Source organism: Stegodyphus dumicola, chromosome X2 (assembly GCF_044657685.1).
Source record: "Stegodyphus dumicola isolate Sdum_Otavi_A_Nest chromosome X2, ASM4465768v1".
In the NCBI taxonomy this organism is placed as follows: Eukaryota; Metazoa; Arthropoda; class Arachnida; order Araneae; family Eresidae; genus Stegodyphus; species Stegodyphus dumicola.
The window spans coordinates 180,180,196-180,194,409 of record NC_140781.1 but is presented as its reverse complement, the minus strand read 5'-3'; the positions used below and the strand labels follow the sequence as shown (position 1 = coordinate 180,194,409).

Genomic DNA, 14,214 nt, shown 5'->3' with positions numbered 1-14,214 from the left:
GTTGTGTAGAGGGTTTTTAGCATTTATGTGTATTGTCGATTTATTGCGCTTTAGTGCATAAAATGTTACGTTTTTAATCATTCACAGCTTGTATATAGATGTAGTTGAACTAAAACAATCGCCTCTCTTCACATACTTTGCGAAACTTGAGGCGACACTAGCCACACAATATCTCCATATACGTGGACTTCTGGAATTTCTTCAAACCCATTATTTGGAACTTTGACAATAATTAAGAACGAATATAAGGAATTTCTGCAATTCCGCCTCCTAACTCTTAATTATGCTGTAAAAGATTTTGACTAGCTCTGTAGAAGATTAACTTATGAAAGTCATTGAAATAAGATGTACATTTATACTTTTGTTTCCGGATCAGTGAAAATGTTTGGGCATTTGACGTAATTGAAAAACTTTAAAGTTGTCTTTTTAAATGCAATTTTTTCAGTAGCATACACTCGATAACGTTTGCTTTAAAATTGAAATAGGGAAATATGTTGGTGTTTCACAGAACAGTTTGGAAGGTATCTTCGGATATTATAAAATTATATTTTACTTCCTTTATTGATTGCATTTAGTGTGATACATTTAGCATTCCGCTTATTTCAAGACACGGAACATGAGAACACTTGGCATATGCTGATGAGTTATGAAATATTGATGGCATGGGCTTGTATTCTGCAAAACAAGAGAGCAGTACGGCTTTAACCTAATACCGGGTGGCCATAATTAAACTGACAGTGCTCACAGTGTTCTGACGCGCGATCTATTTGCGAGAATGACGCCACAGTTTGTAGGAAGAATAAACAAGACGGGGAACGAAGGATTCCGCGAAAAAAAAATTAGTTCCAAAAGTCACCGCTAGGGGAATATTTGGCGCTGCGTAATAGAAAATAGAGTGTTAACAAATGCAAATTAATACGGAATAAAATTACCTTTTATTATGGATATGCCTTATGGAATATGGATATGCCTTACAGTACGGTATGGAAAAATCTTACGAAAAATTATCAACTTTTATCCGTACAACATCAGCCGTGTACAGGACTTACTGCACCCCGACCATGATAAGCGGTTGACTTTTGCTCTCACCTTTTTTGCCAGAATCGAGGTGGATGATGCTTGGCCGTGATGGATGATTTTATGGGGAGACAAGGCCCACTTTTACCTGAATGGAACTGTGAATACCCAGAACTGTCGAACTTGGGATAACAAATCACCACATGCAGTCACAGCAATTCCCTTACATTCACCAAAGGTAACTGTTTGGTGTGGGTTCACAGCGGTTCATTCTTCTATGAGAACATTACCCCGACAGGACCGGAAACCTGTTCTGTTACCGGAGAGAGATATCGCCACATGTTGAACAGCTTTGTAATTCCAGCAGTTCAGCAAACACAATGCCTGGGGGAAATCATTTTCATGCAAGATGGACCCCCTCCACACGTTGCTGTACGGGTGCAACAGATGCTACGACAGAAATTCACAACAGAAAGAATCATTAGCCGCTACTTTCCAACTACATGGCCACCTCGGTCGCCTTATCCTACCCTATGCGACTTCTGGCTATGGCTTCTGGCTTCTGGGTTACCTTAAGCCCAAGTTCAATCAAGGAGTGGTCCAGGACCTGGCTACGTTGAAGGATAACATATCACGGACTGTACGGGAGATTCCTGAAGACATATTACTTTCTGCTGTTGTGCATACTGTGCACAAAATGCAATATGTGGTCCACAACAACGGCAGCCACATTGAACCTCATTTGAATGCAAAATAAAAGGTAATTTCCCTACTGATTTGCATTTGTTAACACTCTATTTTTATTACACAGCGCCAAATATTCGCCTAGCGGTGACTTTTGGAACTAATTTTTTTTCGCGGAATCCTTCGTCCCCCGTCTTGTTTAATCTTCCTACAAAATGTGGCGTCATTCCCGCAAATAGATCGCGCTACAGAACACTGTGAGCATTGTCAGTTTAATTATGGCCACCCGTTACTTTATCAGTACGGCTTTGAAATATATGGTGGAAAAACCCAAGCACTATTGCTTGTGCGAAAAGGCGTGTTAAATGTAATCCTAGAATCAAATTCTTATAGTCCATCAAATGTATGTAGCAGCTTAAATACTTCGAATTTATCATAGACAGTCTATTACAGATCTCGTCATCTGAAAATACCCGTAAAAAAGCATTATTGGCCAACTTGGGCAGAAATTTTGAAAAGTCTGAAAGCCCAGTGAAAATTTGAAAATACTGAATATCTTGAAACTAAAATGTGTGCACCAGCTTCGCATCGTACGAACTCCAATCTTGGAAATGAAACGGAATAAAGAATCCGCTTCCACACTAGCATCAAAGAATATAGAGGTATTCTATCAGCGTACAAAGTTCAAATGTTAACAGTGTGAGCACATGAAAATGCTGTTTATCTGGCTATAATGACCAGTTGAATCAAATGTTTATTTTCTTCGCTCATGTTTATCCCTCTGCCTTCATATGGGGTGTAAGCACTACGATCTACACTATGATCTTCACTGTGGATCACTGTGTGTCCTTTTGTGTTTCTTCAATTATAAAAACCAAGTTATGTACAATTTTAGCTATGAATTTTTGGCATATTATATAAAGCTGTGTAGAGGTTATTTTAAGTTTATAAAAGTTATTTTAATTTTTAAACATGCTGTACTCCGTTTCCCACCTACTATTCCCTACCAGAATAAGTTTTTAGTATCGCGTTACATGTAAATGAGGTAGAAAGAGTAATTAAAGGAAAGTTTCGCTTACTTCAGTAGAAGGTTTCAGGAAAGTTTCGCTTACTTAAGAGCTTAGAAGTCCTTAGTGGTGCGTGTTCGCCTTCAGGCTACTTCGTCGTTTAAAGCTAACTGCGTTCGGCCATATTGAACGTGCCTGTTGGTATTCGTCGGTTAATTTAATTAAGGGCCAACTACGTTAGATAATTTTGAGAGTGGTTATTATGAATGAGTTTGTTCTTTTGGTGCAGGTTTTTGGTTTGATCTAGATGTAGATGTTTTGGGATGCTCAGTGTCTCTTCTTGATATATCTAAGAATAAGACTTTCATAGCTCACACTTGAATTTCTGAGAGGTTTTGAATTTGCGTTTTCTCATTAACGGATTGGGATCATTTGGGATCTTTATTTCACTTAGAATTTGTGTTTTGCCTGTGGGTTTCTCTAAAGTATATTCTTGCAATTTTTGTTGATATTTTTAGTTTAGTCTGAGTGCCTATTGATTTAACTTATTTTGCATTCATTCGGTAAGTGTTTTCTTGACTGCGTCTCTGCACCAACGTTTCTGACCTCCGTTTTTGGCATAGAGAATGCTGTATGCTTCCCTTTGCAATTGGGCCACAGTTTGCTGTTGTTGCAATTATCGCTGTCGTGACCTTCCACAAAGCAACATGCACGTGGAATGGTCCAAACGCTGGCAAATGCAGTTAGGTGGACAATGTAAGTAGCCGGGCGCAGATCAGGCTCACGTGTTTCGTATCCTTCAACTGACCTTCTATGCGCATCTTTATCCACCTAGCAGCGCGGCCATTCTGTTAGGACTGCTCAGTGATAATTTCCTATTCTGACAAGAAAAATAGGTAGGTCTCTCAAACTAAGTCGCGACAGCCTTTTTAATATTTTGTACTCTAAGACACTTACGTCGATTAGCCCAAGCCTAGGTGTGCAGAAACGGTACTAAAAAAATGATATACCCAGAGTGCAGTCGTTTGATATTCTTTGATTCACCAACACAAAGATTATACATATATATATTTGTGTCTAATGGTTAAAGTACGAAATGGAGACCTTTTTTTGCAAAGCGTCTCTTCTGTTGTTGATAACAAGGAATCGTTATGTACGTTTGTCTTTATTGGCACTCATATGTTCTTTGAAGAAGAAATAATAGTTTCATTTGAACTTTGAGGATTAGAAATAGTTATATTGAAAAAAATGAAAGATTCGATCCTTTTTGCTCCAGCTTCTACGGAGTCTAGGAGAGCGACGTAGAATTTTGAGCCAGTTCTAAACGGGCCTATAAACCAGCCAGTTGATATCAGGCAGTCTAACCAGCCAGCTGATACCAGCAGAGCAGATGAGTGCCATTCATTTCAGTCTGAAGCAACGGAAAAGTACATTGGTGCTCAACTACTAGGACTCTCTTTTTCCAGTCTTACGTATCTTCATGCCGGACTAACGCATACGAAGTTTTCTCTCAACGAGAAACTAGATATAACAGCATCTCACTTTGAACCCCAACCTCCGAAACGGAAAACCCAAGGAGTAAAAGCAGAGAGCAGAAGCCAAGCAAAGAAGAAACGGAGGACATATATAAACTGGATCTCTCTCTCTCGCAGAGTTTTGATACCCTTGTTAAAATGGGATCTCCTGAGGAAATCTTTAAGCGGAATCCATCCAGAAGGAATCAAGTTTTAAAGGATATCAATATTATCTTGCAATGAGCCTGCTTTAGGGAGACTCCTCATGAATTGCCATCATTCAACAATATCCATTTAAAAAATAATACTTAATGGTAGATAAGGCTGGAATATTTACACATATCATTCACTATCATTATCTAAACATTACCTTAAAAAATGAGGAGACAGACATTTACATTTATTGAACACTTCTCTATTTTTAAATATGACTTCAGTTTTAAACGTAATAGCAAAGTATTTCGATAAAGCATTTACTAAAACGAGTGATACAACTGTAATGTTCCTGAAGTGAAGTACACATGATAAAGGCGAATAATTGGGCAATACATTTAAAGGATGAAATTTTTTAAAATCACCATGCTAAAACGCTTATCTTGGAGTAGTTTTAATAAAAAAGAAGCAGGGAATTTTTTTCCTAAATTAATTTTTTCCAATCGCACTTCCCTGCTGTTAATGAAGGCACCTAATAGGCGGCCAACGTTACCTCTTTGAAGAAACAGACAATTTTACATGGACGCCTTCTCCGGGATTCTAACCCGGGCCCTTCGATTTCTCAATCAAGCTTCCTTAACCACTATCCGTCTGGGCGGCCTTTTCCAAGATCATACTAATAGAATATTCTAAGCGATTCATCTGAAATTCCGCTGCCTTAAACTTTGATTTCTAAACGTTGTAGGGTTTAATTTATTTTAACTAACATTTATTTTAAGTTTAAACTATCTTTCCTGTCAAGCCTTACTTTCCCCTGGAATTGCCAATGCCAGAGTATGTAAATTTTAGTAGAACGCGCAAGGATTCAAATTTATCAGCGGAAGTATTCTGAGTTAATTAGAAAGGAAACGAGTTCGAAGTGTGCTTTCTTGCTTCACGAGTGTGGAGGTGGCTAGTTAGAAATTGAAGAACCGCGCGTTTCGGCCTGTGTGCTTGCCTCGGCAAATATTTAATCTTTCAACGTAATATTCAGAGTTTGCTGAAGTATCAGCGGTATTGTAAAACGCGGTAAGGTTAGTTACGTTTAGAGAGCCTCGTAGTTAGTGACTTGTTAGTATCTCTTTTAGTTTCTTATTTTTATTTTACCGCCGGGTCGGCGTAGTTTGTGAGCGTCAAGAGCACGCATTTGTAATTTCTAAAGTTGAATAAAAAGGGACTTAAACCATTCTCAAGACTCTGTCTAATTCCCAGTTTCAGCAGTCACCACTTTGTTGCGTGCAGGTTGGAGGCGCGCAACTCTACAACGTAATAGCAAAGTATTTCGATAAAGCATTTACTAAGACGAGTGATACAACTGTAATGTTCCTGAAGTGAAGTACACATGATAAAGGCGAATAATTGGGCAATACATTTAAAGGATGAAATTTTTTGAAATCACCATGCTAAAACGCTTATCTTGGAGTAGATTTAATAAAAATGAAGCAGGGAATTTTTTTTTTCCTAAATTAATTTTTTCTAATCTCGTGCACTTCCCTACTCTTAATGAAGGCACCTAATAGACGGCCAACGTTACCTCTTATGAAGAAACAGACAATTTTACATGGATGCCTTCTCCGGGATTCTAACCCGGGCCCTTCGGTTTCTCAATCAAGCTCCCTTAACCACTATACCGTCTGGGCGGCCTTTTCCAAGATCATACTAATAGAATATTCTAAGCGATTCATCTGAAATTCCGCTGCCTTAAACTTTGATTTCTAATTTTTGCAATATCGAGGTTTTGCAATATCGAGGTTTTGTAATATCGAGGTGTGTTCTGCAATTCAAAACAAATTACTCTTCAAAGATACTAAGAACTAATATGGATTATCTGCAGAGATATATTTTTCCAGAATGAGTTTTATAAATTCTCGCTTTCAAATTGTTTACATATTTTATCACTAACTATCTTTCATGCATTTCTTTGATTTTCCTCAGTTGTTCTCGTTTGTGATTGCTTATGTTTAAGGTAATATAGAATAAACATATATTGAGAATGCTTGTCTCTTATGAAGAGATAACCGCGCCATGTTACCTCTTTAACTGCATAAACACTTTTCAATTATAATGCATCATATGGTAAAGAAATTTTGTCCATTCTTAGGGTACAATTTAGCTCTTCTAATGCATCTAATACTTTTAAATTGACATATTTCTTCCATAACTCTGGTCAAACTCCTGACAGAAGGGTATTGTTAATGTGCCTTTTCATGTAAAATAAAAAATTAGGAATGTTTAATGTTGTGTAAAAGAATATATAATGGAATATCTTACTTCACAGCTGCCCAAAGTGCAGGGTCTTTGCTGAGCAATATCTTTTTTAAGCTTATCCAAAGTAGGTTTGCCTTAAAAAGAAAACACACAATAAGTTAGCTGCACTTGATTTAGATAAAAAAACAACATAAAACTTCTAGCAAAATAAAATTTAGATTAGTGAAGAATTTGCTTTTTCCTCTACCTTAAGTACATTGCTATGAACTTTCATAATTTGACAGGCTGCGATAGGGAAAACTTATGGAAAATTTGGAGAAAAGCAATGCAAAGTTTAAGTATGACAAAGATTTTCCTTTTTTTTTTTTTTTTTTTTTTTTTTTTTTTTTTGTTCCGTAGTTAAGTTGAAATTGGAATAAGATAAAAGAGCTATTTATTCAATTCGGGCATAATAATGTCGTCTTTAATGCTTCAAATAATTCTCAGGCTTCTGTCTTTATAACCTGAAGGTGAAAATGCAACTTTATTTACTGCTAGAGGAAATAAAAAGATTGTCCTGTGTTGCGTATAATTCATTCCGCAAACAAAGTTTAAAGGGGAGTAATTCATACCCTAAGCAAACAATTCCCCTTCTTTACTATACTACATTAGTTTATATAATGATATGGCGGGAGATTTTGCTCGTTTTACGAATGTTTATTCTGTGATTAAGTAAATGAACGTTTATTGGTGGTAGATAGATATCCTACGGGTACAAAGGAGAGTATTCGTAATATATTAAAGTGCGGAATACATTAGAGAATTATTCAGACAATGGCGCATATAAGAGCAAAATCGGCTTTAATTCTTGATAAACTGATACCGCGACGGAGTTCTGAATACGCAGGAATGCATCTGCGTGCATTACTGAAATAAACCAACAGAGAAAATCTAAAAGTGTAGTTAAATTGATTACACTGCACAATTTTTTAACTTATTCATATACACACTTAAAAACGTTTAAATTACTTTAACGTTAATTCTGTAACTTTCGCCACGGTTTTCCTATATATTTATTACAAGTTATATAAGTACGTATTCATTATAGTAGTTGCTGTATATATTTATGAATCATTGTATACAAACCAAAATTATAAAAATTACCTCATGGTAATAAAAATAATATTAGAATACAGTGACCAAAAATATATATTAATGAAACTTTAACCGTCTTAGATACCTGATGATAGCCATCAGGTACCTAAGGAAGATTCACCCCCCCCCCTCCAAAAAAAGAACTAGCAATGAAATATTTTTTCTGCATCGTAAAATGAAAGAGAAAATGTTTAACAGTTTGTGCTAAAAACATGTTTAGCTGTCTATGGTTTCTTCTTTAGATGTGTCAATTGTAAAGCAGCTTTTGATGCAACAGAGGACTGTGCTCTTAATATTTTGAACAAGCCGAAAAAAGGGAAAGATTGACAAAAACATTATATCAATAGGCATTAAAAATAATGCAATTACGGTAATATCGAAAATCAGTCAATACGAAACTAATCCCTGCAACACGGGATGCAACATTTTATCGACACATAGGCATGCCATTAGTATGTCACTATGCCTACATAGTGCCATCAGCAATTATTCTGAGGCCAAACCAAATACCAATTTAATAAGCAGAAGGAAGCCAGAAGAATCATCTTAAGAATTACGGTGTTTCAAAACTCTTAGTCGACCGTGATTGGCACTCAGAGATAAGAAAGACAGGATAATTATTCTCTCTGACAAGTTAAATAGCTCTAGTACCCTACTACTGCAATCTTTCATTTTTGCAAGAACGAATAAATTAAAAAATGTGTTCAATGTGTAAATTCTGCTCTAGCCAATCCAAGAGTTCAAAATGTGTAGAATAATAATGTAAATAAATTCAAAACTGTGTAGAGTTAAATTCTACTCTAGCCAGTCGAAGAGTAGTAAAAGCTCTTCCCGATATATTAGAGCATCCAAATGTTGGTTGAATGGTTTATTTGACTATGGCAAAGCACACAAGGCTTATCTGCCCAAAGGAAAGAGATGCCTTCGTGTAGGACGTTCTTATGGTAACTGGTTCGTGTCCATATTAATTATGTAAATAACCACGGAAACGTCCATCCAACTAACTCGTTAGCCAAGAATAGAATCCAGGTTGAATTACCAGTGTTCAACGATTTTACTACTCAACCGCTAGTGAGCCGCATCCCAATCTTCTTACTCAGTTTATGCTGAATATCAGTAATTTTGGACAATGGGACTACATTTGCTTAACTACCAAATGTTAAACGTACATACCAAAAATTTCACTTACGACAATCTTCAGAACAATACTGGGTAAATTGGTTTAGCCAGTTATTGGAATCAAGAGAAGCATTAAATAAACTTAGTAACTATATAAAAATGTGTTACAACTTAAATTGATTTTCTTCCTCTGAATCAAATTTCAATTAGTAAGTTTTGTTGAATTTCTCTTTCTGTTGTTAATAATATAATATTATATTTCACTAGTATACTTTTTATAAACTGTTTTGTATTTATTTAAATTGCAATGACGATTTTTCGTATCTCATTAATATACACTAAAGTGACAAAAGTCATGGGATAGCAATATGCAAATATACAGATGGCAGTAGTATCGCGTAGAAAATGTATAAATGCGAAGTGCTTTGGCAGGGCTTTCATTTGTGTTCAAGTTATTCATGTGAAGAGGCTTTGACGTGATTATGGCCGCACGACGAGAATTAACAGACTTTAAACGCGGAATGGTAGTTGGAGCTAGACTCATGGGTCATTCCATTTCGAATATCGTTAGGGAATTCAACATTCCGAGATCCACAGTGTCAAGAGTGTGTCGAGAGTATCTAATTTCAGGCATAACATCCCAGCATGGACAGCGCAGTGGCCGACCACCTGCTCCTAACGACCGAGACCAGCGACGTCTGCGTAGAGTTGTCAATGTTCACAGACAAGCAACACTGCGTCAAATAACCGCAGAAATCAATGTGCGACGTACGAGGGACGTGTCCGATAGGACAGTGCGGCGAAATTTGTCTTCCTTGGGCTATGCCAGCAGAAGACCGACTCGAGTGCCTTTACTGACAGCACGACATCGCCTGCAGCGACTCTCGGGGGCTCGTGAGCATATCGGTTGGTCCCTAAACGATTGGAAAACCGTGGCTTGGTCATATGAGTCACGATTTCAGTTGGTAGGAGCTGATGGTAGGGTTCGAGTGTGGCGCAGACCCCACGAAGCCATGGACCCAAGTTGTCAATAAGGCACTGTTCAAGCTGGTGGTGGTTCCATAATGGTCTGGGCTGTTTTAACATGGCATGGACTCGGTCTTCTGGTGCAACTGAACCGATCATTGACTGGAAATGGATACCTTCAGCTACTTGAAGATCACTTACAGCCATTCATGGAATTCACATACTCAAACAACGATGGGATTTTTATGGATGACAATGCGCCATGTCACCGGGCCACAATTGTTCGCGATTGGTTAGAAGAACATTCTGGACAATTCCAGCGAATGATCTGACCACCTAGATCGCCCGACATGAATCTCGTCGAACATTTATGGGACATCATCGAGAGGTCAGTTCGTGCCCAAAACCCTGCACCGTCAACGCTTAGACAATTATGGACGTCTATAGAGGCAGCATGGCTCAATATTCCTGCAGGGGACCTCCAACGACTTGTTGAGTCCATGCCACGTAGAGTTGCTGCACTTCGCCGGGCAAAAGGAGGACCGACAAAATATTAGGAGGTATCCCATGACTTTTGTCACTTCAGTGTAAGTTTGTATGAAAAACTCACTGTTTAGCTCTTTAATTATATCGAAATGTGTGCTTCTTTCATGAATAATTACTATAAAATTAAAAGCAATGTTAACTCTTCTTCTTACTATTTTTTTTAACTTGCAGTTTCCTTGTTCTTATCTATAGGGATTTATATTTATTTTAACTAACAAGTTAAAGTTTAATTTTAAAAACTTTTCTATAAGCTTTCATTCCCCTAATTGTCAGTGCCAGAATAGTTAAATTTTGTAGCGCGCGTGAAGGAATGCAAATTTCTACTTTGCAGGAAGTATTTAAAAGCCAAGTTTCGGTAGTAGAAAAGAGAGACTTTCCAGCCGCCACTTCTGCCATAGATTCCTTTGTTTATTGCTGATTCAAGTGGCTTAATTGCATTTATTTGCTGCCACAAGTTTCGAAGGTTATTTAAGTTACGGGATCTTCCTGAGCCCTGTAGGTTAGTTCTATCATTTGTTAATATCTTCAAATTGCAGTTTCGTTACTTGATTTTTCAGTTACCGCTCAAGCAGAAACGAAGTTTGTTAGCGTCGAGTTGACGCCTTGTAAATTTTCAAAGATTGAATTAAGGGTACTTTAACCTTTCTCTTGTGTAGTTTCCAGTTTTCATACAGAAGTTCATCTGCTGGACTCTACAACTTTCATGCTTTTTTTTCATATTTAAATGCCCATTTTCCCCCTTTTTATATTCGTATGCATTGCCAGTATTTCTTCTACTTTGCAATATTTGTAAATAGAGTACTAATGCATTCTTGAATAAATTCAAATTGCCTATTAGCGTATTTAGACCAGTGTACCAATGATTGGTTATTTATGTATTTGTTACTGAATGCTATGCTCTACTTTTTACATAATGTATCATAAAATGTATTTAAAATGTACGCATTAATCAATTTATTATGTAAGGTTTTATAAAATGCACCGAATCACTAGAAATTTACTTTGAGTATCTTTTTTTTTTTTTTTTTTTTTTTTTTATCAGGATCACTTTATGTATTGATTTCATCATTCATTAATTTATTGCATATTGTTATTGAATTCCTGAGTCAAGTATATTGTTCAATTATTATCACATATACATATAGTATTACTGTTTCACTGAATCATTTAATGTAACGCTGTATTGGCTGTAATGTTCTGCATAACGTTACTTATCGGGTTTCATAAGAAATAAGTTTTCCCTTTTGTGATGATTCACATTAAGAAAATTTGATTTATGAGTAATGTAACGTACTTATAGAGTAAGTTGGGCACTGTTTAAAGCAACTAATGTAATCACCTAACACACTGTATTGCCGTATTGTGGTTCACTCATATATCTTCCATTAACATCATTCTTAAATAACTATTTATGTGTTATAAAATACCTTGCATTACTTCAGTTACTATGAAAAATAACATAAATGTAATGTGTCACTTGCAGTACTACATTAAGGCACCGTTTTTAAAAATATTTCGCATTTAGTTATATCTACCTTACAGTGTTATTAGTACTTTATCATAGCTCTATTTCATAATATTAAGGTATTATACTATGGAATACCATTAAATAACGTATTCATGTATCTTAACACTAAATGCACTATATTATTGTACTATAATATCATGAATTGAAACGTTTTGCTTATTGTCATATGTAGCAATTTATGTAAGATGTACTACTTTTCTGTAACATTCCTGATAAAGAGCAATTAATGGCGTTTGATCTTTCAGCCAGTACCCTGTTGTGGTGGCTGCTTGTTGTTTTTTCCACTAATCATTCATCATACCGTTCGGTTTTACCTAAGGTCAGAAGCCTGGTCAGTGGCGCATAACCATAACCAAACGTTAAGCCAGGTTATTTGAGTGTGGAAAATCGCACGAGGTTTTTCTGCTTTAAGCTTCATGAAGGACTTTATACGGGGAAACTCTTTCGTATTCATGTTAACATAGAGGTAAGCCAACTATGCATCCAGTCTGTTCACCTGGGCTCCAACGCGGGTCGAACTACCAGTATTCAGCGGTCCACTCGGGCCAACGGTGGGGCGCGGCTACCAAAGCTTTTTTATGTTTATTGCATTTCCTACTTCCTCTAAGGTGAATCACGTTTTGATTTTCAAACTATCTCCAGTTCTGACTCTCCGTTACTGCATTTGGTTGCGTTTCGAGCATGGTACGATGTTGAGACGTATCTGCAGCCCGTAGTCGTACAATGGGATCTGAGGTAAAATTCATCATTTAAACTAAAAAGGTAAATGGCGTTGCATTCCCTTGCTTAGGCAGTGTTGTATGGTATTAGACTAACAAAGAGCTTTCACATGTAGCTATCTGCTGATCGTTTTTTTAAATGCTTCCACACTTCAGGTTACATATCCAACATAAGAAAAGCTGATATCCGACCTTACGGAGTAATTTGGGCTTAAAGCTTTTGACTTTAATATTTATTTAGCGCTACTTTTCAGCTTCGCATTCAAGATATTATCATTTAAAGATTTTTGTTTGCCTTTGACATTTTCTATTTTTTTAAACAATATGGACATGTTAATCACTAAAATCTCACTGTGTATAAAATGTTTTTGTTACTTTTGAAAAATAACTGACCTGATTTAATTGATTAATTACCTGATTAATTTTATTAGCAAATTATTTACCTATTTTTTATTTTAAAAAAATGTGACAATGCTCTAAAGGAAAACACTTCAAATGAAAGCAGTTACCATTGATGAGGTTAGGTTACCTGACTTACATAATACTAAATCGGTTCATTTACAGAAAAGGAGCCTCCTACAAATTAATGACAATTTGTGGAAAGTCCCTTATCTTCCATCTAGAATTGCTAAGTAGCTGCAATATAGCTCATTGTATTGTCGACATCTTTCTGAATTTGCATGATATTCACCTGCAGTTTTTAAATAACTTGCCTTAAATATGTGGCTACCAAAGTATGAAATTAAGAAGTTAAAATATTTCTCGCATGCGCAGTTAAAATTTATTTTCTCTAAATACTCATATCTCGTTAAATATTCCCCGTTTTGATTTCACGTTTCAGTTTAATGTTTCCCTTGAGCGCTGACACGTTTTATGCAAGTTTCCTTAAATCTGGTTGAAATCTCTGCATGCTAAAAGCAAAGACTCTGTGAGAAAAAAAATTGGAATTTTTAAAAGAAATCTTTCTCGTCGTTAGAAAATTTAAGGTTATTTCTAGGAAAATGTATATAAACCTTTCGACCTGCATATAATTTATGAAACTTAACGGATCAAATCCTAGTTTTTATGCTCAGGGTCATCGAAAATATTTTTTTTCGTAATCGTTTTGTGTTGCTCTCCTAAATGCGCTAATGATTAAATTTTCACTGAAAAATGTGAGTTGAAATTTGCTATTTAGGCAGACAGCAGTGACAGTATAATTCGTCAAACATTTCACTAGAAATCTGAAAAAAGTCTAAAATCCAAGGTGTCCGGCGATTTTGGGCTACAAAATGTGCATTCAGATTCATTATACTGCATTAAAAATCTCATTATTTTTCACGATGTTTAATTCATCCCAAATTTTTAAATTACATACGAGTAATATTAATATTTTATATTTCTAATGATAATTTTCATTTCAGCTAGTCTAGATTTAGTATGGAGAAATAAATGCAGTAAGAACTCGGAATTAATGTACAAGATAGAAGAACGCTCATTTCAGATTCATTAATATAATTAGATAATTTTTCTATTATTATCATAGAGCAATACCTTACACGATCTGTTTGATACCAGACTAATCAAGGAAATAAATGCAT

The 14,214-nt window shown here is 36.0% G+C and overlaps 1 protein-coding gene across 2 annotated transcripts in view; it reads right to left on the bottom strand.

Annotated features, from left to right (window-relative positions):
• The window catches only part of Gycalpha99B (guanylate cyclase 1 soluble subunit alpha 2), a 424,202-nt gene that overhangs the window by 325,583 nt on the left and 84,405 nt on the right, over window positions 1–14,214 (bottom strand). For both annotated transcript variants that reach the window (XM_035359312.2, XM_085809001.1), the window contains exon 3: window positions 6,686–6,756. In XM_035359312.2, the coding sequence (XP_035215203.1) occupies window positions 6,686–6,756 (71 nt within the window). The remainder of the gene's footprint in view (window positions 1–6,685; window positions 6,757–14,214) is intronic.